This window comes from Neovison vison, chromosome 11, assembly GCF_020171115.1.
Source record: "Neovison vison isolate M4711 chromosome 11, ASM_NN_V1, whole genome shotgun sequence".
NCBI lineage: Eukaryota > Metazoa > Chordata > Mammalia > Carnivora > Mustelidae > Neogale > Neogale vison.
In genome coordinates this window covers 108456432-108483876 of record NC_058101.1, presented here as the reverse complement: position 1 = coordinate 108483876, position 27445 = coordinate 108456432, and the positions used below count along the sequence as shown (strand labels likewise).

Sequence of the window (27445 nt, the reverse complement as noted above, 5' to 3'; positions counted from 1 at the left end):
CTTTAAAAAAAAAAAAAAGAAAAGAAAAAGAAAGTTTGTTTAGGGACGCTTGAGTGGCTCAGTCAGTTAAGTGACTGCCTTCTGTTCTGGTCATGCTGCTAGAGTCCTGGGATTGAGTACTGCATCAGTCTCCTTGCTCAGCGGGAGAGCCTACTTCTCCCTCCACCTGCCGTCCCCGCCCCCCCCCCCGCCGCCTGTGCTTTCTCTCTCTCTCTCTTTCTGACAAATACATATATAAAATCTTAAAAAAGAGAGAGAGAGAGAAAGTTTATTTAACTCTTTCCTGTGTTTCTCATCCAGAAAATTTCCCCACATAATTGTAACTTCCCAAAGAGCCATAACATTATCTTTGATCACTTAAGCCTATGACACTGAAGGTGTCTAATAAATGATTGCTGAGTGACTGAGAGAAAATCATTAAATATTACTGAATATTGCAACTAACGAATGCCAAAGTTTCCCTAGTTTATCGTTTGTAGATGCAACGTCATTTGTAGATGTAACTATCAGATTTCTTTTCTGCTCTAGGTTTTACCATCTTCTCAGAAGATGATACAAATTTAAGAAGCTGGTTGTCTTAAAGCATAATAGGGAGGGTCCTCATTATATGTATCACATCATAATAGGAAAGGTGCATCAATATAAAACACATTTGTAGGTATTATAGTTTAAAGCTCTCATTTTCATTTATTATTTCAAAATTGATAGCCACGTTATGTATTTTTACGTTGGTAAGCTAACAAAGTGACCTTAAACGTAATTAAATACAGAACATATTTTAAGATTTTGAGTTTTCCAGGGAAAAATGCCTCTATTCCACCCATGCCAGTATTCATTTCAATGTTTACAAAAATTTGGTCCAAAGTAAAATAGCCTCACATTGTTTCAACAGGAGATATAATGCAGTGCAAACAAAGAAGAAATGTTTGATGTATAAGAAAATGTCAAGAACCCCTCATCAGAATGAATATCATTCTATGATTTCAGGGTCTAAGCACCTCTGGAAGTGAGGTTAACAAGGTAGAACCCCAGGACCTTTTGGGGCAACAGCAGAGAGGAGCAAACCAATACCTGAAGAACATGAGCCTCAAGTCCCCAGCGTCTGCTCTTCCCTTTGAGAGCAAAGGCAGCCATATCATGGCTAGAAATGGAAGCTGTTTTCTAGTCCGGCACACCCCTCACCCCAGAAGGGTCTGCCACATCAAAGGTAAGGGAACTCGAGATCCTAGAATCTCTCTCCCTCTCCCTGCATTTGGGCTACTTGATGATTCTGGTGGATAAACACAGGGATAGTACTCAGAATACTTTTCTAATGGTGAGGCACGGGTATGGACATCGAGACCAGAGGCCAGACTTGAGGTTAGAGCAGAGCCTGCAAGCATCCCCTATGCCAGGCATTAACCCTGGGATTTCCTGACTCTTAGGAAAGGGACCTGGAGGGGGGGCCAAAGAGTTCACAACAACAACTGACCAATTGGTATAAAAGTATTCAATATTTCAACAAACTGCATATTCGTGCTAGCACTTACAGGCTAAATATTAGCCCTAGAGAAGCATACATTTTACCCTCTAGCCCTTTTTCCCTTTCTGTTACTTCCTCTCCTTTTTTCTCTTCTTTCTCCCCTTTCTCCCTCCCTCCTTCCATCTCTCTTTTTCTCCATCTTTGCCTCATGTCTTCTCTTCTCTTTTTGCTCTTTTCTTTTCTCTTTTCTTTTCTTTCTTCCTTCTTTCCTTCTCTCTCTTTTTCTTTCTGTCTTTTAAAATTTAATTTCTGTAACATCATCTACTACTAATTGTCTCCCCTATCTCTCTGACTGCTCCTTCCCAGAGTTGGTTTTTTTTCCCCCGATTCTGTAGTAAATGTTGGAGTCCCTCACAGCCCAGTCCTTAGCCATTTTCTCTCTTTAATCTATACCGTGACCCTACTACAATTTACTCATTCACAAGTTTCAAAAACTGTATAGACCAAGTGCTTTCAAATGGGTGTCTTGGACTCAGACTACTCTTCTAAAATTGAGACCTCCATGTTCAATTGCCTGTTTGACCTATATGTGAGGCATTGGATGCTTCATGGGCACCTTGAATTTGGCTCTTTGAAACAGAACTCTGGATCTTCCTTCAAAAGTGTATTTCTCCAACTACTCTACCTGAACTAGTAAATGGTACCATACATTTTGGGTCTTTCTTGAACTCCTTCCTCTCCTTCCTTTCCTCTTGCAATACTTAACTTGATCTTGTCGCTTTCTTTTCTAAATATTTTGCAAATTAAGCTGCTTCTCTCCATGGCCACTGTTACAGCTCCTTTCTAGGCCATTATTATCTCTTGGTCTGACTGCTACTTTTGTAATCCGTAGCCTCCTAACTGCCCTATTTCCAACCCTGCCCTCATCCTATCCATTCTCCACAGAATAAGATCATATTAAAATGTAAATTTAACTATTTCAATGCCCTACTCAAAACCCTTCAGAGACTTCCCATAAACGTATCTAAGATAACGTTTATCTTGATGTAGACTAAAATGTTCACTATGTTGTGGCCTCTGTCTCTTATGACTCATCTCCTATCAATAACCACCCACGCACCCATTTTCATTATATGTATGCCATACTGCACTTGCCTAAGTTCCTTGAACGTATAATAAGACCTTTCCCATCTCTGGATTTTCACTCATACTATTTCCTCTCACCAAAAAATCCCCTCATTATTTGCTTTTTCTCGTTTCTCAGGTTTTGGATTAAGTGTAACTTAAAAAAAACTTCTAGGCTCCACATCCTCAATCTAAATTCACTTTCTTTACTGTATATTCTCATAGTACTCTATCGGGGCAATTGTCTTAGATCAGGCTCTCTGGAAACAGACTCTGGGATGGAGATTTGTGTGAAGGAGGTTTATTGGGAACTGCTCTAAGGAACAACACGTATAGGGGGCCAGGGAAGCAGGACTGGACAGCGGTAATGTAAATAAAAGAAGCCTCAGTCAGTCCCATAAGGAGCCATGGACAGCTCTGTGGAGGTGTCTCAGCTTAAAGCAAGGGGTTCAGGCCTTTGTAACCCCCATCAACCACTTATTGGTCAAGTTTCCATCATGCATGAGAGCTGTCTTCAGCTGAGAGCAATTCCCAGAGAGGGACTCAGCATGATCCATCAGTCGCTGACACATGTCAGGTGGATGGATAAGCATGCTAGTCCTGAAGGCATGGTTTGGGTAGTGCATCCCCACATCTATGACAGCAACTATTGCAGTTTATGACTAAATATTTATATTTGATTATTATCAAGTATCTTCCACAAATTTGTGAGCTCCTTGAAGGCTGAAGATGTGTCTCTTTTGCTCACCACTTATTTTCAGTTTCCTAGTGTGGCTGTGATATGGGAGGTACTAGATAATTCTTGTGGAAGGAAAGAAGGAAGCTTAAATATAGATAAAATTTAAATAAAAATTTAGAGCCTCTAACAGATTTTAAGAAGGGTTCATGTTCTACCTCAGCTATCTAGTTGTGTGTCCTTGAGCAAGTGATTTCATTCTTTGAAAAACTCATTCTAGCTGTATTGTAGAAAGTGGAAGGGGAACAGTGGCCTTAGAGGAGGTTAGGAGATCAGTTAAAAGGCTGACCCAGTCATTCAAGTGAGAGGGATGAAGGATGGGCCAGGGCAGACAGCAGGGCAGAGAAGTGAAGACTGAACTTTGGGTTAGAGCAAGAGAAAAGCCCAGATGAGCAGTATAGGGAAAGTCATCACAGGATTATGAGATAAAATAAGATTGAATGAGAGTGGCTGGGTGAACACCAAAGACAAATTCCTAAAGAAGATCAGGAAAATGAAGGCCAAGAGAGAGCAAACAGATATTACAATAAAGAAGTCATAGATGGCTTGGAATCTGTTGTCTTGGCAAAATCTGACGATACAGGTTTTTAAAACCCACATGAGAAAAACGTTGCATTTCATTAGAACTTTTTTTCTCTATGAGGGCAAATATTACCAAATTGAGTATAATATTTTTTCTGACTTCCAAATACTTGAAAGTAGTTGATATATAAGTCCTGTATATGTATTTCACATTCTGCCTTGAATTATCTTATACCTATAATACAGTATAAAACTGTTGGCAGGCAAAGGTTGACTTTTATGTCTTCAAATTCCCTACAATGCCTACCACAAGGCCTTGCTTATAGTACTGTATGTCCACATATAAATATACGTTCAATTGGATAGAAAATTTTCTTTGGAAACCTTTCAAGGAAATCCATGCTAATTCTAGAAAGCCTAGTAACTGGAATTGCATGAGGAAGAGAAGAGGAGCAACCTGCTCTATTCTGACTGTTAACAGATATGTAGCTTCAACCCACACTCAGCACAAGGACACTACAACTGGTTTCATTAGTTTCACCCCAAAGATAATTCTTATGGTCCATTTTACCAACATTCAAAATGTTTAAGTCTGTGAGATCTAGTGCTATTTTAGTAGATAAGTTCTTTAAAAATTAAATCATCAGTAAGTTTGTTCAGTCTAAGAAATGTTAATTTAAGTCTCCATTTGTGATACATCTATGCTCTTTGTTAGCAACACAACATAAACCAGTTTCTGCTCACAATGTACTTGGAGGAGATTGGAATAATAGGAAATAATTATAATACATTGTGTTATGGGCAGTGGTAGAAGTATGCTGGAAGTTCAGATGTAATACACAGATAGGGAAACCACTGGAGGAGTGTCAGGAATGCATTTCATAGAGGTTTATATTAGAAGATACATGATGAAAATTAAGAAGAAACAATTAGCGGGACTTGGGCATTTACTGGATTTAAAGATGGAATAAAAAGTCTCAAATTATTATCAATTTTTTTTTTAGTTTGGTTAACTGGGTGGATAGTGAACCAACTATTAATCTTGAGCATATAGGATGAAGGACATATGTAAGAGGTAAGATTAAAAGTTTCATTTCAGACAACCTTGTACTTGATATGCCAATGGAACATTCAGGAGTAAATGACCAAGTAGAGAAATGGATAGGAGGACTTGGAGGCTAAGGGTTAGATGAGGCTAAAGTAGATGGGAAAAGCAGGAGCATTTAGGTTAAAACAGTAATGTTATCACCCAAGAAAGAAATCCCAACAGAACTCTGAAAAACACAGGGATGGAAACCCAGAGATTTCCAGAAAATCCAGAGGAAGAAACTGAAAAGAAATAGCAGAGATGTTTGATAGGAAACATCTCTGAAAACAGAGAGAAATGGTTTTAAATTACATTTGCTTAGCAGAAGTTTTTAAGCTGTATTCAGAAGAGTCCTAGAAATCTGGGCAAGAGACAAAGATGGAGTAAAATGTGTTTGAACAAAGGGCACAGTAGCCAATGAAATTTGAGTACCCCTACTTCATGGCAAAAAGCATTATATTTAGTCATGGAATTAAATGAGGCTTTTTGGAATTTTTGCTAAAGCTATATTTTGAGATCATCTATGCATGACTTGCTAAGAAGTAATTTAGAAACTAGCCCTATGATGGTAGCCTATCTCTAGGCTTTTTTGTTTTAGAGAAAACTTGATAGAAAGGAGAGAGGGTGAAGATTTCTTCGAAAAGAGTCACTGGGGTGCTGTGTACTTCCCTTCCCCTCCATGAAGAGCAGTAGTAGCTGCCTTTACCAAATGTCCAGGGCTTGTCAGGGAATCATTTATGGAGAATGTCTAGAGAGGACACAGGTCTCACAGGCTAGCTAGCTCCTCGCCCATGCTGTTCCTGGTCTTCCCCACCCTGTTTCTGTAGTGGATCATGGGGAGACTACACAGTGAACTTGTTCTGTATCTTCTGTGTAATGGAGGACACAGAGAATGGTATCTGATTCTCCTCTAAAATCTCAAGACAAGAGCTTCCTGGAGTTGGCTGAAGCTCACTGTGTCAGTGGCACAGACTGGGATTAAGTTGCTCTCCCACAGAAGATCAGGCAGAGTGTTGTTTCCTGTGGGCTGGAGTGGACACTCGGAGGAAGCTGGTCGAGAACTGTCTTGCAAGGACCCAGCCCAAGAGGACTAACTCACTGGACAACTCCAGCCCAAAGAGGCTGGTGACGTTTCACCTGGGGTGAAGGTGGGAAGGAAGAGATGTTAGCAATTATCTGGTAGCTACATTATCCATGACAATGAACAGTGTCAGAGATTTCCTCAGCCAGGGGTCTCCAAAGAACCCATAAAAATACCTCATGAGAGAAAGAGCCAGCATTTCTTCTCTGCCTCACAGATCTGTTTTGACTGATGCCTCAACACTAAATTAAAACCACTAAGCAAGCAGGACTTTGTGTCCCTTTCACTATTCCTTCCTCCTCCACCCCAACTCCAGAGGAGCTGACAGCAGTGAGTAGGGAAGGAAGAGTGGAAGAGCAAGGGGGAGGAAAAACAGACCATACCCCCACTCCCCTGCTGGTCTGTAGAGGCTGGGTCATCTTTGGCCTGGAGAGGAGGGTGTGATGTGGAGTAGTAATATTTTTATAGCATTTGCTATCCTGATAGTAAGTGTTTGGCATTCTTTTTTTTTTTTTTAAGATTTTATTTATTTATTTGACAGAGAGAGATCACAAATAGGCAGAGAGGCAGGCAGAGAGAAGGAGAGAGAGGAAAGCAGGCTCTCCGCTCAGCAGAGAGCTCGATGCGGAACTCGATCCCAGGACCCTGGGATCATGACCTGAGCCGAAGGCAGCGGCTTAACCCACTGAGCCACCCAGGCGCCCCAAACTTCAACTTATATTTAAATATTTAAAATTTTAAATTTTAAACTTAAATTTCAAATTTATCTTATAAATTTTATTATTTTGCTTATACATCTGAAAATTTTAATAATCACTTCAAGGGGATCTTTGATTAATATTTAGTCCCATTTGTAAACTTAATAAAAGAATACCTTTAAAGGTTTAAATGTCAATTACGCATTAAGTAGACTTGATTTTTTTAAATATTTCATATCTTTATCGTGTGAGTTCTCACCAAGCTATAAATAACTCCTATAAATTAAATAAATTAAGCATAAATATAGACAAATACATTATTTAAAACACTTCTATACTGTTTACCAACTTAATGACATTCTCATGCTTTTCTGCTTAATATTATATACATTTTAAAAACACATATGCAATGGTTTTTACTAAACTTAACCCATGAATAAGAATAGTATGTAGTTCTCACATTTTATAATTTCTATCTTTTATTTGAAACCTTCCCAAAGTTAAAAGCACACCATAAAGTAGGGAAACAGTTACCTTGGGCAAAAAAAAAAAGAAAAAAAGGAAAAAAAATTAGAGTTACTTTCGCATTAAACTGGGGTTGCATACCAATCGGAAAATTAGGCAGGAATGTGAACTCTGAATCTTCACCCAGCAGGCAAGTCCTTTGGAATCCTGCAGAACAGAAATTTGATGTCCAGTAGGGGGAGCTGGTCCTTCCTGAGCCCTAGACGCCATTACCTAATTCTCCTATATTTTGAGGAAGTTAATGAAATTCTCACTCATGTTGTCCTGATCTCTTTCACTGCTGGGTTGGGTTTCACATTTCCCCGACTACCTTTAAATCATTTAATACTGTCCCATTTGACTCTGAAGCCATTAATGACATTGCACTTTCTACATTTTTATGTAGTTCTTTCCTAACTCTGGGATAGATAGAATCTGAATTCTTTCATATTACTTATTACCATTTTTTAATTAAAGGAGATAACAGAGAAAATAGGGATTTTGCCATTGAATTGTCTCCATGTTGATATCTTATTTCATTTAGTAAGTAATGTTTCACCATGCACCTGGGTCAATCACTAAGATAAAATGGTAAGATGTGATGTTATCTTCAAAAATTTTATTCTCATTTCTATTTGGAACCAGTTACTATCAATAAAGTTCTAAGTATCAGACTAAATAAAAGGTTTATATTTGATTGTGTTATTCATTTATTTGATAAATAATCATAGAGCATCAGCCTTGTGCCAGGCACTATTCTAGACACCAGGAATAGTGGCAAACAAAACAAAACAGACAAAATGCATGCTTTCATGAAGCTTACATTCGAGGGGCGTTCAGCCCAGCAATGTGCAAACAGATAAGATAGGTCACAAATGCTATGGGAAGAATAAAAGCACTCAAAGGGACAGTGTGAGGGGGTAAACTTCAGTCAGGGTTTCCAGCAAAAAGCTTTTTGATGTCATTTGAGCAGATAAGAAGGCAGTGGACTGATGGTCCTAGAAGGAAATTGAGAAAAATGGGCAAGTATGAGAAACACTATTCAGAAGCTTCCTGTGCAACTTCTTGGAAACAAAGCAGACATCCATTCCTATCTCTCAAAACTTCTCAGTGTTTAACATAGAGCAAAGTCCTGTATACCTTCATTTCCTAAGCTGTCTAGTATGTCATGACTATGGCATTGATACCAGGAAGAGGATCTGTCTATAACTCAATAAATGAGTCAAAGGCAAATAACTATTACAAGAGAGTGAAGGAGCCTAGAAAGCTTAGACATGAGGAAGAAGGTTCCTTTGTTCCGTGTTTTCCTTCCTTCCCTCCACCACAGTCTACCTCATCCTGCCTCCTATTCCGAGCTCCCATTGCCGTTTAAACCTTCTGCAAGGACAAAAACAGGGCCAATGTATGTCTTTTCAGAGGCCGTGTACTGAGACATTCTGGATGCTTCCAAACACCTGAATGTGATACTCATGAAGAGGGCTAACATAGTTCCTCAGTCATCCTCAAGACTTGGGAAATGAGAGGTCTGTCTGGGATAGATGCAGATCTGTTGTACTTGACTGTTAACCCCCAGATCAAAGATGTGAGCCTGGTTCTCAAGGCTACAAAGATGGCAGAACATTTTCAGGAAGCATGTATGGCAAACATAATTTGCTACACTGACCTTCAAAGAATATCCACCTGACACTGGTTCATACAATTTATAGTCTGACATCTTAACAATGTGTACACTTAACAATATCTGATCGGGAAATGGCTGATCATTTGAAGAAAATCTGCCCCAAACCTAATGTGGTTGTTTGGTCTGTTTATCCTTACCTAGGTTTGAATAACATTCCCATCTGTACCGTGAATGATGATGACAACTCATTGGGAGCATTGTGGGGTGTTGGCCAGTTCGACCACTTGGAGAAGGACGAGATAACATTTGCCAAAAGCGGTTATGCACCCAGCGCTGTAGCCCCGGAGAGCCCCGTCAGAGGAGTCTCGCCAGCCCCAAACAATGTCAAGGTGCCCCCACGGCCTCATTCTGGTGAGTCCCTTGCAACTCATGAAATCTTTCCTGAGGCCTCCTGTAAACTATCGGGGGCGGGGGGAGGGGAGGGAAGGGAGGATAGTCTCTATGATTGTTAATATAGCTGCAGTGATTTTTAAGTAGTCAAGAAATTTTCTCACTATGAAATAGAAAATTCATTATTAAAAGTTTTCACACATTTAATCTCATTTCACTCATTTAAACTCAGTAATGTCAATAAATATTTTTGTCTTTATTATGTCCAGGACATATATGTGTAGTTCTTGTCTCTAATGCCGACAAAAGTAACTAAGAGGTACTAAAAATGAATGTTTAGCGAACATGATTGGGGAAACTACTGCAATGAAAAGTGAGTCAGGGAAATGCAGTAGCGATGGAATTTCGTGCTTCCGTCTTCCCCTGCCAGATGGTCAGCTCCTGAAGCTCGGGGCCCAGTGTTATTGCCTTCTGTGTTTCTGGTATTTTTTATGTCTCCCCAGGTCCCAGCACAGTGTTTGATCTTTAGAAATCAATCAATTAATTAATGTTTTCTGAATTGAAACGAAAAGTGTATGTAGTGTAATCAGCAGAACAAAGAGTTAATAATGTGTTTTGGAAGTTACAAGAGATTTAATATTTTTCATCACAAGGAAGAGTTGGTAAATTTTGTGAGGGAATAGTTAACTACACTTAACTGTGATCATCATTTTGTAATATATACACATATCAGATCATTATGTTGTATGTCTTAAACTAATATATTTTTAAAAATTATAGTATGACAAAATCTAAAGCGCTCTGTAAAACAGAAGGAATTCTGGGTGGTGGAAATTGTATCCAGTTCTCTTTCTCTGATTTTTTTTTTTTTAAGATTTTATTTATTTATTTGACAAAGACAGCAAGAGAAGGAACATAAGCAGGGGAGTGGGAGAGGAAAGCGGGTTTTCCCCTGAGCAGGGAGCCCGATGTGGGGCTCGATCCCAGGACCCCAGGATCATGACCTGAGCCGAAGGCAGAAGCTTAACCCACTGAGCCACCCAGGCACTCCTCTCTTTCTCTTATTACTGAAAGTTTCAGGGCACATGAAAATTATTTTGGTATAATGTGGGAAAATTTATTATCCTTTAAAGGATAACCGTAAGACGGACCATTAGTACTTACCATGTGATTCCAGTCTAAGGTCTTCACACTTGTTAACTCATTTCATGCTTTCAAGAGTTCCTCTTCCTTACCCGCTAGCAACAAGGAATCAAAACCTCACATATGCCACCTTCTTTCTGGTGTTCGTTCTCATACTGTAAAACCCAGAAACTTAACAGTTACGTTTGCAAAAGCCCCTTGATGGGAAGTGTCACCATCTGGTAAGATTTACATTTCAGATGTCGGGCTCAGGTCATTATTTTGGCTGCTGTCTGCCCTCAGGCATGACTGGAGACAAGGGCTTTTCCTGCTATGATATCCCAGTGCTCAGATTCTGAAGTTATGGGTGTCTGTGGCAAAGTCACCAGATATGGTGGCTTTCTGACAGTAGTAGTGACCCAGTGCATAATCTTTAGCCTCACAGATGCTGTGACAGCAACTGAAGTGTGAGGGGCATCCAGACTCCCCCTCCTCCTGATTGTGATAAAGGCTGTGCCCCATGGGTGGCCCAGGGACAAGGTTCTGCTCTTCAAGTGATTTGTGACCGTCAACACCAGAGTTCACTGCTCCAGCCCTTCCAGTGAAATTGCAAACACCTAATTCTCTGTCTAATTTACAGTCTAGTTTAAAATACAGTGGTTTCTGTTTCCCACCAGTGAACACTAACTTGATAGATTCACAGCCCATAACCCCGTTCTTCCTACTTCCTCCCTGCTCTCTTCTGGAGAGGGAGATATTTTTCTTTCTACAGCTAGGACTAATGAATTCAGTTACTTTTGGGAAATGCACCAAATCTTTTCATCTTTTAAGAAATTATGTTAACTGTTTTTCCATAAAAAAGATAACATTGCTTATGGAGAATATAACAAAATTAATGAAGGGAATTAGGTAAACATTAAAATGGTTTTAGCGTGGTTTTGTAAGATGAATCTATGAAATGTGTGGGGGTGAGAGATTGATGAAATAAGAAATAAAATAAAAAATGAAATTATAACTCAGCACACATCTCCTTCTGGCCACAGGTCAAACAGCGCACATATAATCTTTTTGATTAGAGAAGGTGTTGGTTATATGGACAGAAAACAGAAAAACATGTCATACTGAAATATGTACTTTTAAAAATTAGTTTATCCAGATCGAGAAAGCTCTTCCAGTCTTTCTTTGTACCATCTTCCTGGGCATTGAATTAGTTTTGTAAACATAAAGATCCTTTTATTATGTTATTGTAGTATAACTTTACCTGCAAGGTTTCCAATATTTATAAACATATTTTTGAGTTGACCTTATTTGAAATCCAGGTATACACTCATTTATTTCAGCAACTGATGTCTGTGTCACGTGATAGAAGTTTTTTCAGTTTAATCTAAATATAATTTTCCTGTAATATCATTTCAGAGCCCTGTAGAAAAATCAAGGAGTGCTTCAAAACTTCCAGTGAGAATCCCTTAGCAATTAAGAAGGTAAAGAAACAACTATTGACAATTATCTATTCAGTTCAATTTCTGTCATTTCCTCTCCTTTTCTTCACATAGCTTTCTGAAAAGGTACATTTCACAATATTTTTTACAGCTTTTTAAAACATTTTTTAATTTAAATTCAATTTAGTTAACATACCCTGCATTCTTAGTTTCCCGGGTAAAGGTCAGTGATTCCTCAGTTGCGTGTAACACCCGGTGCTCATTCCGTCACGTGCCCTCCTTCATGCCCATTACCCGGTTACTCCATCCCCCCCCCACCCCTCCAGCAACCCTCAGGTTTGTTTCCTAGAGTCTCTTATGGTTTGTCTCATTCTGTTTTCATCTTATTTTATTTCTCCTTCCCTTCCCCTATGTTCATCTATTTTGTTTCTTAAAGTCCACATATGAGTAAAATCATATGACATTTCTCTTTCTCTGACTTATTTTGCTTAGCATAATACCCTCTAGTCCCATCCATGTTGTTGTAAATTGACGTAACATAATCCTGTACGTTAACGACTGGAATTTAAATAGAAACATTAAAAATGGTTTATTTAACTCAGCAGCATTGTTTTAAAATTTACCCATGTTGTTAGGTTGACCAATAACTCATTCCTTTTTATTGCTAAGTAGTATTCAGTTGTATAAGGGTATCCCACAATGGGTATCCCACAATTTGTGTACATGCTCACCTGTTGATGGACATTTAGCTTGTTTCCAATTTTTGCCAAAGCTGATATGAACATTTGGGTACAAGTCTTTGTATGGGCATATATTTTCTTTCCTCTTGGTTAAATAGGTAGATGTGGAACGACTGGGTCTTATTATAGGTGTGGGTTTAAATTATTGAGAAATTGTCAAAGTGTTTTCCAAAGTGGTTGTATGAATTTATATTTCTGCCAGCAGTTTACCGATTTCCTTTCCCCCACATCCTGCCAAAATTTAGGATGGTCAGTATTTTTAAATTTAGCCAATTTAGTGGGTGTGTTGTGGTATCTCACTGCGGTTTTAATTTGCATTTCCCTGATGTCTACTGAGGTTGATCTCTTATCATGTTCTTCTTCTTTTTTTTTTTTTAAAGAGAGAATCTTTTTTTTTTTTTAAAGATTTTATTTATTTATTTGACAGAGAGAGACAGAGATCTCAAGTAGGCAGAGAGGCAGACAGAGAGAGAAGGGAGCAGGCTCCCTGCTGAGCAGAGAGCCCGATGCGGGGCTTGATCCCAGGACCTTGGGATCATGACCTGAGCCGAAGGCAGAGGCTTTAACCCACTGAGCCACCACACACCCGTCTTGTCATGTTCTTACTTGCCATCCATATATCTTCTTTTGAGAAATGTGTATTCAAATATTTGCTCATTTTGTAAATTGGGTTGTAGGTCTTTTTATTATGAAGTTTTAAAGGTTCTTTATATATTCTAGATAAAAATTATTTTGTCACATATACATTTTGCAAATTTTTTTTTCCAATCTGAGGCTTACCTTTGATTTTTAGAACAGTGACTTTTGAAGAACCAAAATTTATAACTTTGGTGAAGTCCAAATTTAAAATTTTTCTATCATAGTTTCAGGTCCACATGATGTTTACCTCTCTATTGTGCCTTACTGTAAAGGCTAACCTCTAGTACAATGTTGAAAAGAAGTGATGAGAACAGACACTGTTGCCTCACACCTAATTATAGCTGTAAACCTTATACTTTCATCATTGAATGTGATGTCAGTTTTTTTGTTTATAGATTCTCTACACATGGCTTGAGGAAGTTCCTTTCCATTCCTAGTGTTCTAAAAGTTTGTATCAGAAATAGGGATTGGTTTTTGTTTAATGCTTTTTCTACATCTATTTGAAACTATCACTCTTTTTAAATCTGCTAATATGGTGAATTGCATGGGTTAACTTCTAAATGTTAAACTATCCTTGCATTGCTGGGTTGGAAAACCCAGTTGGTCATGTTGTGTTATTCTTTTTGTATATTTAATTTCATAAAATATTGTTTAACATTCTTGGTCTATGTTCATAATGAATATGAGTTTGCAGTTTACTTGTAATGTCTTTTGTGGTTTTAGTACTAGAATAACCCTGGCTTCATAGAGTAAGTTCAGAATTTCTCTTTAAAATTCTGGGAGATTTTATGTAGAATTGGTACTGTTTCTTTCTTAAAATTTTGTAGAATTCTTCAGTGAAGCCGTCTGGGCCTGGAGTTTTCTTAGACTTAGAGTTTTAACTACAAATTCATTTTCTTATTTTCATATAGATGTAGACCATTCGAATACAGATACATTCAGGTTATCTGTTTCTTCTTTAGTGAGCTTGGGTAGTTTCTGTTATTCAAAGTATTTGTCCATTTCATCTAAGTTGTTCAATTTACTGATATAAAGTCATTCATAACATATCCTTTTAATGATTATACGATCTGTAGAGATGTTCTGCCTCTCATTCCTGACATTGGGAATTTGTATCTTCTTTTTTTTCTTGATGAATCTAACTAGAGGTTTGGTAGTTTTATTGAATTTCTCAAAGAATAAGAATAAACTTTTCATTTCATTGATGATATCTGTTGTTTTTCTTTTCCTATTTCATTGATTTTGGTTCTTGTCTTTATAGAAGATGGAAGCTTAGGTCATTGAGTTGAAACCGTTTTTCTTTCTAATATGGTCATATATTATTATGATTTTTAAATAAACACTGCTTTGGCTGCATGCCTCAAATTTAACAATGTTGAGGGTTTTTTTTTTTTTTTAGGATTTTATTTATTTGACAGACAGAGATCACAAGGAGGCAGAGAGGCAGGCAGAGAGGAGGGGGGAAGCAGGGTTCCTGCTGAGCAGAAAGCCTAATGCGGGGCTCGATCCCAGGACCCTGAGATCATGACCTGAGCTGAAGGCAGAGGCTTTAACCCACTGAGCCACCCAGGCGCCCCTACAATGTTGAGTTTTCATTTTCATTCTATTCAAAGTACTTCCTAATTTACTTTTTAATTTCTTCTCCATGGGTTACTTAAAATTATGTTATTTAATTTCCAAATATTTAGGTATCTTAAATATATCTTTCTGTGGTTTATTTTCAATTTAATTCCACTGTAGTTAGAGAAGATACTTTGTATACTTTGAAACTGTAAATTTATTGAAACTTGTTATATGGCCCAGAATATGGTAAACCTTGATAAAATGTCCATGTGCCATGAAAAGAATGCTCACTCTGCTGTTGTTGGTAGAATGTAATATAAATATCAGGTAAGTTGGTTGACACTGTCATTCAGGTCTTCTGTAGCCTTATTGATTTCCTCTCCACTTTTTCTATCAATTATTGAGAAAGAGGTAGTGAAATCCCTGACCATAGTTTCTCTTTTAATTTATACCAATCTTTTTCAGAGCTCTAGTGGCATAATCAGTTAGTACATAGTACTTAAATCTAGATTTTAATCATGTATTTTGAAGCTCTCTCTTATTAGGAGTATTACAATGTAGGTTTGTTATGTCCTTTTGGTAAAATGACCCTCTTATCATTATAAAATTACTTTCTTCAATCCTGTTAACACTCTTTGATTTGAAATCTGTTTCATTATAGAACTCTTCAGGTTTTCTATTTCTTCTTGAAATTATTTTGGTTATGAAATTATTCATTTCATTGAAACATTCAAATTTATTGATAATGTTATACATAATAACCTCATATTCTTTTAAAAATACATGCAATATCTATAAGATGTACCCTTTTATCAATCAGATTTATTAATTTATGTCTTTGGTTTTCCTCAATCAGTTTCCAAAGTAATTTATCAATTAGTTTAACAAAGAACTAGTTTTTGTGCGTTTTTTTGATTCTCTATGTTAAATATTTCTTTTCTATTTTGTTGATTTATGTTATCTTTTTTTTCTTTCCAGTCACATATGTTATTTTATTGTTCTTGACTTCTTTTATCTTTCTAATATATATATTTAGCTGTAAATTCTTCTTTGAGGATTATTTTAACTGCTTTCATAGTTTTTGCTCTCAGCATTAATTTAAAACTTTTTCTAATTTGCCCTATAATTTCTTTTTGACTCATGACTTACTTGCTGGACATTATGTATGAAAAGTTATTTGTAGGAATCTGAAGCTGGTGGTAAAAGCACTTTTTTCCAAAGAGAACTTTGTGTTTATTTCTGTAGGAACCCAGAGGCCTACCAGCCTCGATTAACTTAAACCAAGCTCAAATCTTGACTTCAGGTTATATTTCTTCAAGGACCACCGCACTTCTGGATCACTTTCATCTCAGAGGGGAGCCCTTTCTTGGTCCTTCTTTGGATCCTGAGCTTTGAGTTCTCTCTTTCAGGACCTTTGAAGCTGTCACAAGAAAAGTTCTCACTCTTCAGGATTTTACAATGACTTCAGGGCAAAAATGATTACTATACTCCCTACAACTGAGGCTTCTCACTTCCCTTTTACTTTGGCCTATTAATTCCTACTTTATTCACTCCTCGACAGTTATAATTTTTTTTCAAATTTTTGATCTGCATTTTTAGTTGTGCCCAGTGGGAAGGTTGAACCAAAAAACATATATTGCTGTTCCTTAAAACAAGAACTCTTATTATATAATAAACTTTAACAGAGGAATACAGCATAGATTTATCTTCACTAAATGTCAGTAGTTCAGTATTGTTCCATCAGTTTCAATCATCACAGTCTCCCGCTGTTGACATATTCAGCCACTGGCTTCTGCATGTGTTAAATATCATTTCCTTCTGAAGGTCAAAATCCTTCCTTGGAATAAGCACATAGATCTAAGGTTTCTATAACTCTTCTTGGACTTAGAGGTCTTATAACCTTTTTTAATTTTTAAATTACAGAGTCTATTTACTTCCTAGAACAAGAAAACAGCCCTGCTCTTTTCTCTTTTAGTTGATCAGGGGAAGTAATTTCGCTGACCTCTCTCATTCTCCAGCTCTCAGCTGCCCTTCAGCAGAGCAAGGAAGCAGCATATATTGTCTGTCTTCACAGATGTTGCATAAAATCTTTTGACTGTCTTCTTCCTGTCATAAATCTTCCTAACTTGACAGAACGATCTCGTGTGTTATGAATTGCTTGTTATGTGGAGCAGCAAGACATTACAGGCTACACAGTATTTTTTTTTAAGATTTTATTTATTTATTTGACAGGCAGAGATCACAAGTAGGCAGAGAGGCCGGCAGAGAGGAGGAGGGGAAGCAGGCTCCTTGCTGAGCAGAGCACCCGATGCAGGGCTCGATGCAGGGCTCAATCCCAGGACTCTGGGATCATGACCTAAGCTGAAGGCAGAGGCTTTAACCCACTAAGCCACCCAGATGCCCCAAGGCTACACAGTATTAAAAAATTACTATCTTGATGTTTAACCAAGGGTTTAAAATGGCTTCACCAAATGTAAATAATATCTCACTATGTGCTCTGTCTACAAATGCAAATATTTGATAATTAAATTTTTATGGGAAAACTAAAACTAACCTCTCTTTATTCTCATGTATGTCCCTTTATTTAGCTACAATTTTCTTATTCATTTTATATTCAACTTTCATAGAAAATATAAGGGGCTGGATATGCATATTGATTATATTATGCCTTTGATTTAGGAAGAAATAAAGGTAAAAAAGCCACTGTCTCCTCCAAAAGCATGCTCCACTGCTGACTCTTGTTCTTCAGAGGTGATGAGTACCAAGACTGACGTCAAAGAGAATACTGTTTGCATACCAAATTATCTGGACCAGGAAATCAAAGTAAGAGGCAGGTTTCTTAAATCCATAACCTGGGAAGAGCATGAACATACAAAACATCACATTACTAACATCCTTCAGATTCTTTAGTGGTTCCCTTAACAACCGAATTGATTTAAAACCCCTTAGCCTGAAATCCAAGGCCTACTTCAATTATTTCCAGTCACTGTTACAGAAGCACAACCCTTGGTTTAGACATAAGGAAGAACTTGGCATTTGCCAAACACTGGGCCCTTTCTCCCCATGTTTTTCTTTATCATCTTCCTAGTGCTTGAGAGGCACTACTCGCTGTTACCTATACATTTCCTTCCCGTATTTTAAGGCAGAGTTCCTCCAATCAACTTCCATCTCTCTGTCTTATCTGTGGAAAACTGTTTCCTCAAACCTACTCTGCCTGGGGTTATAAACTCAGTTGTATTTACAGTTGTGTCATATCAGAGTACTGGAAGGTTCTCTCCAACCGCGGTTATTTCTGAGAATGACATAAAACGAAGAACGACCCAATCAGCTGATGTTTGCTTTCCTCCTTTGTTTTCCTTCTTTAGATCCTTTTGGTAACCTCCACCTTGGTTCACAGTAAGATCCACTGCAACGAATTAAGGGTGAAAGTGTTGTAATGATGACTTTGATGGCAGTTTTAAATGAGTCCTCTGTAGTAGCAATTACAAATAGAAGAGTATATTATAAGAATTGTTCTTGAATAATCCTGATAAGGAACTACTTTAAAAGTAAAGCACAACAGTGGTGTTGGATATAATTATGCTGATGATTAAAATGAGGAAAATAAAAGGAAAGGAGAAGAGAAGAGAGTATCTGTAGACAAGAGTTGTGGTTATACATGCGTTCCTGATGATTCTGGTGAAAGACTCCTGATTATATAGAGTCTTCAGAATCACTGTCCATCTTACTGCTACACTCTGGCACCACTGATTCCCTATAAGAAATCTTTTCTCCTGATCCTTTCAGTGGTCACCATCTTCTCATTAAGGTCTCAGTTAAAATATCATGCAGAAACATTGTCCCTGACCACCCAGTCTGAAGTAGCTACCTACTTACCCTCTATCCTATTACCTCTGTTCTTCTTTGCATAGCATATGTCCTATTTGATATGTTCGTATTTATTTGTTTCAATAATGTCTCTTCCTCTCACTTCACTTGAATTTAATTTTAATTCAAAAATTAAAAAGAAAAGTTTTTCCAAGGTCAGAGTGGAACTGTAGGCAATCAGTTAACTGACATAGGGCCTGCCTATTATATGTCATCTGATATGCTCACATCTGATAAACACAACCAAACCATAAACTGAGTGGAGTTAGAGTCAGGCTGTCTTACTTCCTTAGGCACATCAATATTGGGCCAGCAACATGATCCTACAGAGCTGGACTTTGTGCATCTATAAAAGAGCCCTCCTCTCAGAAGCATCTTCTACCTCACAGATATTGACTTAACTGGACATTAATACAAAATCCACTAAAATGTAAACTCTTTGACGGAAAGGATCCTTTCTATCTACTTCACAACTCATTCGTCTGCACTCATCGCTTTGCTTGAAAACTATTAACTGCTGCATACACAGCATGGCATTTTATCAAATAGTTGGTGGCTATTTGTGAAATAAATGAAAACAGAGGGGGTCAAGAGAGAATATAAGTCTTACCAAACTCTTTTGGCTTGTATAAATGAGTCCTAAAAATAGATCCATTTTGGTGGTATTCCAACCTTACATACCTTCTACAAAAAAAATCTGAACTATCTTCCTATTTCCTGCAATCCAGGCTGGTAATTCTGAATAGCTGTGAAGGCAAGACATGTTTGTGCAGGGGTGTGTATGAAAGAGTATATACAGTTTCACAATTATTACTTTATAGGAAAGAAAAACAGAATTCTGTGTCTCCTGATATCTTGTCTTTAGACTTCCCCTCAAAAATCTTGAATTTACAGAAGTAATAGTCTCTTTACTATTGACATGGAAAGTCTGCCAAATACTTTCATTTATTTTGTTATCAATGACAAAATACTGGAGTTTGGGAATACAGTTCATTCCTTTATTCACATAGTTTATGAGAGGGATTGTACAGGCATTGGTAAGAACATTTAGGAGATTTTGGAGCTGAGAGATTCTTCAAAGGGAAAGAAACCTAAAGAATATTTAAGATATAATTAAAAGATGAAGATTAGTATGGAAGAGATCATTCCCAGACAAGAGACCTTCATATCTAAAGGCTAAGAAGCGAGAGCACTGTTCATTCAAGAAACTAAAAACATTAAGGCTGATTCGGAGGGAGAAGGCTTTAAGGGTTGAGGTTGGAGACTTACGCATAGACCAGAAATAAGTGTTCAGATTCATCTGAAGTGCTGTTGGAAGCTAGTGAAGAATTTCAAACACCGACTTATACTGAAATCACTTTGTAAGTATAAGAATTACATGGTCAGATTTGTACTTTAGAAAAATCGCTCTAGATACAATATGCAGAATTAATTTGGAAGGTGGAGGCAAAATGGCACGGAAGGCACTCTGCTTCCAAATGTTAGATTAGGTCCAAGACTTAGCTTCCTGCTGTAAACAACTATACGTAACTGGGAAAACACATGAAGAAACTGTTTTCAGGCATCAAGCAACAGACAGCACAGATTTATGACAGTTCAGAGAGGAGAAACAATTGGGATAATTTCCACATTCAATCTAGAGTGATCTGTAAGTTAAAAGAAGCTGGGAGCACTGTGTAACCACCATTTTGATGAAAAAACCATTAAAGGCTAAGTAGCTTTGGGAATCTTTTAAAAAAAAGAAAAAATTTCAGGCAGACTAGGGAAAAGGATATTGCAGAGTAGCTTAAGCAAGAACTGATGATAGTTTAGACAAGGTCAGGCCTGTAGGGATAAAAAGGAATGGAGAAATGTGAGAAATATCGAGAATGAAGCATTTACTGAACTTGTTGTCCAGCAACATATTGTAGATGCAAGGGAGTTGTCCACGATGAATCTCTGGGTCTGGCTTGGACATCTCTTCAGTGTTTGCAAATGCTATCCACCGAGACAGGGGGATGAGGAGGAACCAATTGGAGCAGGTTCTAGAAAGAGAAAAATGGGCTTAGTTTTAGATAATCTGGGTTCTTTATATTATATAATATAATAATAATTATTATTATAAATATATATAATATATATATGACTGAATTTCAGATGGGTCTAAGTTCTAAGAATAGACACAATTTAAGATCAAACTGAAATCATCATTACCCATGCTTCATGTTTGTATGTTGATGTTTATTATAGTCCACTTTTATTACAGTTATTTCATGTATTTATCTCCTCTATCACCCGCCTGTCAGCCCTTAACTTCAGATGAAAAATGTCAAGGAGGGATTCTGATTGACAAAAGGGAATTATACCCCTCCCCACCCCCACTGGGCCAACCACTGTGTTCAGGGAACTGAGGAAAAATGACTCCAGCTATATTCACCCACTACGGAGAAGAGCAGTGCAGTCAGGGAGAGTCCAGACAGTTATGGAAAATTTCATTTAGAACCCCTGGTACAGGGGCACCTGGGTGGCTCAGTCATTAAGTATCTGCCTTCAACTCGGGACATGATCCCAGGGTCCTGGGTTCAAGCCCCTCTTCGCGCTCCTTTCTTGGTGGGAAGCCTGCTTCTCCCTCTCCCACTCCCCCTGCTTGTATTCCCTCTCTCCCTGTGTGTCTCTCTGTGTCAAATAAATAAAATCTTAAACAAACAACAACAATTAAAAAAAAGGGGGAAAAAGACCCTGGTACAGCAGGGAAAGATCCATTCCCCAAAAGAAAAAAAGTGAATCTTGCTTCCAGAAAATGTGGGTACTGAGCAGACAAAACCAGAGGAACGCTGTATTACCTTCCCCGAACTGTTGCTTGTGTTGGAGAGGTTTTGTTTTAAGATTCCACTGCATACTATTTGACATAGGGTTCCCAGGCTAACATCCCAACTGACTTAACTGAGCGTCACGTGTAGAGTGACTTTTGGGAAGATGAGATCGTGGAGGAGGTAAAGGAAGTCTTAGAGACCGTGTGCCATTTATTTGCTCACTGTGTGACTCATACTCTCTGTCAGATTCTGGCGAAGCTCTGTAATATTTTACGCACTGATTCCCTGGCCGAAGTTCTACAGTGGCTGCTTCACGCAAGCTCAAAAGGTGAGATTAAAAGAAGCATTTGCAAACGCTGAGCTCAGTGCCTTATCAGAAAATAGGGATGTGCCAATATCTGAAGTTTTCGACCTTGGCTTTGCAAACATACTGCCGCACTCTTACTTCCCTACTGATTCAGTATCCGAGTCTCTGCAGCCCTCTCTGACTGCATTCAACTGGTCAATCGATGACCTCAAATTTGGCATGTCCCAATTGAAACTTCTTGGGGTGATGTGAAGTGCTTGTGTCCAGGGTTGGTTTGTGCTGCTTCTCGATGTAGCCATCCAGACATCTAAGAAAATGTTTTTTTTTCATTTGATCTAAACATGAAAGCAATAAAGGACACTATAAAGGTCGTGTAGACCTCAGCGGTCTCCCTGAGCATATCTGCTGGCCGGATGTGAACCCTGAGCGAAGAGTCTGTTTCCTTTCTCTGATATGATGGCGGGAGCATGGCCTTCCAAGTTCTGGAGTCTAACAGCCTTGCCAACTCCTCCACCAAAACCGTCAGTTCAGTCCTCTCCCAGGCTCCTTTGGGACCTTTGTGGACTGTTCCACAGAAGCATGTGCCAGTCCCAGGGGGGCAACCATAACCGGCAGAGTAGCTGTCCTGAGACCTAAATGGTTCTCAGACTGACTAAGGCAAAACTTCAGAGGTGGGTGGAGCCTGAGGATTTGTATTTCTAACAAGTTCCCAAGTGATACTGATAATGCTGGTCTGGGGGCCACTCTTTGAGAATCTGCACTAATAAGGTTAGGAAATATCAGCATGTTAGGGATAGACTAATACTTTTGAATAGGGAGCATTTTGGAAATAGTCCTTTACCTAGAAATTCAAGACTACTTGGCAAGCAATTAAGAAGTATTTGGAGGTAAGGAGTCTTTATTTCTTATACTTTTTTTTTCCTTTTTAAGAATGTAACTTTAAAAAATACATACAAATAATAAGTGCTTACTGGGGGGTGGGAGGGGGGAACCCAGATGCATCAGAAAAAATACAAGAAAAGAAGAACAGTAATGAATCAAATCATCATAAACATCATTTCAGTGATGACTTCGCTATCTATCTTTACAGATATGCTTGTAACTATTTATTATTTATCAGTCTTTATTTTAATGAGGTCATATTGGTCTTATTATTTTGTATAGATATGCTTTCTTTTTTTATTTGGCAACAACCTGAAATTTTGTACTCAATATTTAGGTTATTCCATTGCCATTTGGGGACAAGTCCTTCAGTGAGTTAACTACTTGGGGCAGTCCATAATATCACAGATCACAGATATCACGGTGATGTGACCCAGCTTGTCCACAGAAACGTTGACTCACAAATGAATGTCCACTCAGCAAACAAATCACCAGCCTTTCACACTACAGTGCTGGATAAAATAACGAATCCTGTGTTTCTAGCCAACGTGATAATTATAACCTTCATGCCTACCCCCCCCTTTCTTTTAATCAGAAAAAGAGTGGGTCTCAGCTTTGATTCATGCTGAACTGGCTGAAATAAACTTGTTGGCCCAACGAAGAAACATCACAGCAAACGTAGCAGCAGGGACTAGGAAGCCACCCAAAGTTAAATCACCCCCAAATTCACCTGCAAAATTGAAAGTGATGACCAGAACGAGGGAAGAACATCAACTCTCCAGGTAATTAGATATAATAGCTATTTACAGGACATGTGGTACAGAAATGAAATTTTCTTTTCATTATCTTTCAAAACACTAAACATGCTGATGTTTCAGTCTCTTCTTTATTCAGTAAATGACCACAATGTGTATTTGTTTTCTTTCACTTTCATAAATGTAATATGAGATTCATTCTAAATCCTATTGTAGCCATCCAGACATCTAAGAAAATGTTTTTTTTTTCATTTGATCTAAACATGAAAGCAATAAAGGACACTAAAATTGTATTACATATTTTGTTAAATGCATCTTACACAAGTATCACTTTTCTTGTGTAGAACAATGCTAGATTAAAATAAATTGCTTCACTTAATTTTCTCTGGCACACTCCTGGAGGCTGGTAGGATGAAAACAAGTATTATAGAAATTGGGAATTTTTTTAGTATAAATTTTTCTTAAATGTTATTATTTCAATGACAGAAGAAAATACATATGCATACTCAATGTGGTGAAAACGTAATAAGATGTTATTTAAGTCAGAAGAAAAAATCTTGTTGCTTTAAAATTAAAAGTTAGGTAAAGCCTAAATCAAGAGAAATTAAATATTCAAAACCCAAGTCACTTAAAAAATCACTGAGACAGAGAGTTTTGTATTGCAATTTGTCTCCACCTTAAAGTTTCCATAAAATTGGAAACTGGGAAATAGGGTACTCTCTATGTTAGTGAATAATGTATGATACTGTTTAGATGTTTACTCAAAGTCAGAAGAATCTTTCATTGGAAAGTATACTTAATACTGTCTGCATTGAAAAACAAAGAATCGGGATAGAATATTTAAAATATATATGTAGTTAACTTATTGATGATAGTGCAGTCAGTAGAAAGTACTTGTATATACCTGTGAATTTCATTTTCTCTTTCTCCGACTATTTAGAGTATCAAGTCAAGGATCTGAAGGAAATAATGAAGTGCCAAAAGGTTAAGTACAGTTTGTGATAATTACTGAGTTGGTATAGGGAAACCAGTAAGTATTTAAATCTTTAGGGATACAGACAAGGATCTGTGGTTTTAAAGGCAGTAAAATTCAATATTGATTTCCAATTACCTTTCCCCCCCCCTTTTTTTTCATTTATTTATTTTCAGCATAACAGTATCATTATTTTTTCACCACACCCAGTGCTCCACGCAATCCGTGCCCTCTATAATACCCACCACCTGGTACCCCGACCTCCCACCACCCACCCCTTCAAAACCCTCAGATTGTTTTTCAGAGTCCATAGTCTCTCATGATTCACCTCCCTTTCCAATTTACCCCAACCCCCTTCTAACTCCCCTTGTCCTCCATGCTTTTTGTTATGCTCCACAAATAAGTGAAACCATATGATAATTGACTCTCTCTGCTTGACTTATTTCACTCAGCATAATCTCTTCCAGTCCCGTCCATGTTGCTACAAAAGTAGGGTATTCATCCTTTCTGATGGAGGCATAATACTCCATAGTGTATATGGACCACATCTTCCTTATCCATTCATCCGTTGAAGGGCATCTTGGTTCTTTCCACAGTTTGGCAACCGTGGTCATTACTGCTATAAACATTGGGGTACAGATGGCCCTTCTTTTCACTACATCTGTATCTTTGGGGTAAATACCCAGGAGTGCAATGGCAGGGTCATAGGGAAGTTCTATTTTTAATTTCTTGAGGAATCTCCACACTGTTCTCCAAAGAGGCTGCACCAACTCCAATTACCTTTAAGGGACAGTGTCTGCTGAATTTCTTACCGAGATAAATTTGACATAAACTTAACTTTGTTTTGCAAAGCCAAGTGCCTCATCAGAGACCAATGGATACTCTTTTAGAAGTAAGATAACAGTGTAGCAGGAAGTGTAGGTTTGGACACGCCAATCCAATAGCTCTGCACTGACCTAACAAAAGGACAATGATCTCAGAGTTTGGTTCTTCATAGCTTTCAACTATCAAGCTCAGCTATTTTAATTAGAGACCAAGTCGATCACAGTAAACAGTAAAATGGCAAAGGGCTGCAAACAGATGTTCTACGAGACAGGTGAAGTACTAGAGAGAGGAGCAGTTTGTTTCCCCATCAGAAACCCAGCCACACTCCACAATTTGAACCAAGAAGAAATAAGAATTGTAGAATGTCCTACTTTGGTCCAGAATAGACCAAATCCTTGTGGGTTTGGCAGCTCCTAACTTTAAAACATGTGTGACAAAAATGACCATAGAACAACAACTAAGAAGTAGGTCTTTAAGCCTGAAACAAAAGTCTATCCTGATGTTTCTACAAGTTTCTCTTATCCAGGGAATCACATGGTAATCAATTAAAGTTCTTTGAGGTCACTCTAAGCCCCAGAAGCTTTTGTGGGGGTTAACCAAACCCCAAAGAGGCTATCTGTGCTCAAGGCAATGAGAAATACAGTAGAGAAGTTAGAAAATACTCCCTTACTCTGACACACCAAGGATAGTCTGTCGTGTCTGACTTCCACCAAACTCCTCACCCAAGACGACAAAATCATGACAGGGTTGGTTTCCATTACTCAATTCTATGACTTACCTGTTGGCCCCTGTCTAGATATTTGGAGAAGTTTTGTATAAGAAGCCCCAATAACACTTCTTATTCTCCAGTGGTGATAGCATCTCTCCAAATCCTAATTCCTGCTTGGGTCTGACCTTATAGGTCTTGTGAAGCTCTTATAATTAACTTGTTTTAATCTGTTTGTCTATTTTATTTTTTGTCTATCAGGACCATAGATCCTTTTCCTTTCTCTCACTTGTCCCATCCTTGCCTGTCACCTTTACAGATCAGCAGTTCTAATTCATTCCTTCCAAAATAATGTTTGATTTTAAGAGGATAGAACATATCCTACATGTTATAGGACCAATAACGCATTAAAAAATGTGCTGGTGGTGAGAAAGATAAGTATAGATTCTTTTATGAATTTGGGGTATATTTGATTCACCTAAACATTATATATTTTTTGTAAGTCATTTGTTACTAAAATATGGCAGAGGCTGTATTTGATGTCTCAATTCTTGTCTTATTTTGTTTTTTTTTATTTTGTTTTGTTTTGTTTTCTATTTCAGAGGCTGAGGACAGGCCTCCATTGTTTATAAGAAGAAATAATATGAAAATTCCCATTGCAGAATATTTCAGCAAACCAAAATCTCCTCCCAAGCCTAAAATTCAGGAAAACATATCAACAAAACCAATGTCTGCAAGGAGTATGCAACAAGGATTCAATCTCTCTCCCCAGAGAGCATTTTATCCTTAAACATTCCAAAGGTAGAAATTCTAGACTGAGTTATTTCTTTCAAAGACATGAGCTTCACTCCATAACAACATCAAATTATTTTTAAAAAATATTTCAGTATCAGAGAATCAATAGTTGGTGGCACATGTAAATCTCAAAGCACCTGTATATAACGCTACTAAATAAATAATAATGGAGACAGTATTTCTATTTGTAGTTAATCTGGTACCATGTGTAAAAGAAGTATGTTTACTTATATGCTACATTTCTAGTCTTGCACTGATTGTATTAGTACAATTGTATTTGGGTCATAAGGTCCTGATTCTAGAAAAGCCATCCATAACAGAATTACGCAGTTGCAGTTTGATGCATGCCCCAAACTCTTGAGAGAAAAATAAAAACAAAAACACAGAATTGTAACATCTGAGCTAATTTTCACAGTCTACCGTGTTTCAGTGCTGTTAGAACACTGAATGGATTCTGTAGTGATAATGGAAAAATACTGGCCTTGTCCCCAAAAAAGATACAAAAATTATCACTAATTTATGAGCCAGAGAGAAACTAGTTTCTACTCTTTGCTAATTGTGATATTAACTAATTTCCTAATACTTAGCTTTTTTGTATTTTTAAAATAAACCACTCTTGGGCCATAGCTATTATTCTTTCAGTGTATTTCTGGATTCTGTCTACCAACTAGCCAATCTTTTAGAATGTTTGCAATGATATTCAAGAGATACTATAAATTTTGTGTATGTGTGTATGGGTGTGTGCAACACTTTTCTTCTTCTTTTAGAGAAGGAGTGGGGGGAGAGACTGAGGGAGAGAGCGAATATTTAAACA

General features: G+C 37.7%; 1 protein-coding gene across 1 annotated transcript; it reads left to right on the top strand.

Annotated features, from left to right (window-relative positions):
- Positions 1-1000: 1000 nt before the first annotated feature.
- Positions 1001-26626, top strand: C11H4orf17 (chromosome 11 C4orf17 homolog). The gene is made up of 8 exons (XM_044226064.1): positions 1001-1207; positions 9038-9247; positions 11765-11829; positions 17409-17552; positions 21635-21716; positions 23173-23359; positions 24273-24316; positions 26439-26626. The coding sequence occupies exons 1-8, from the start codon at positions 1081-1083 to the stop codon at positions 26624-26626; spliced, it is 1047 nt and encodes a 348-aa protein (XP_044081999.1). The 5' UTR covers positions 1001-1080.
- The last annotated feature ends 819 nt before the right edge of the window (positions 26627-27445 follow it).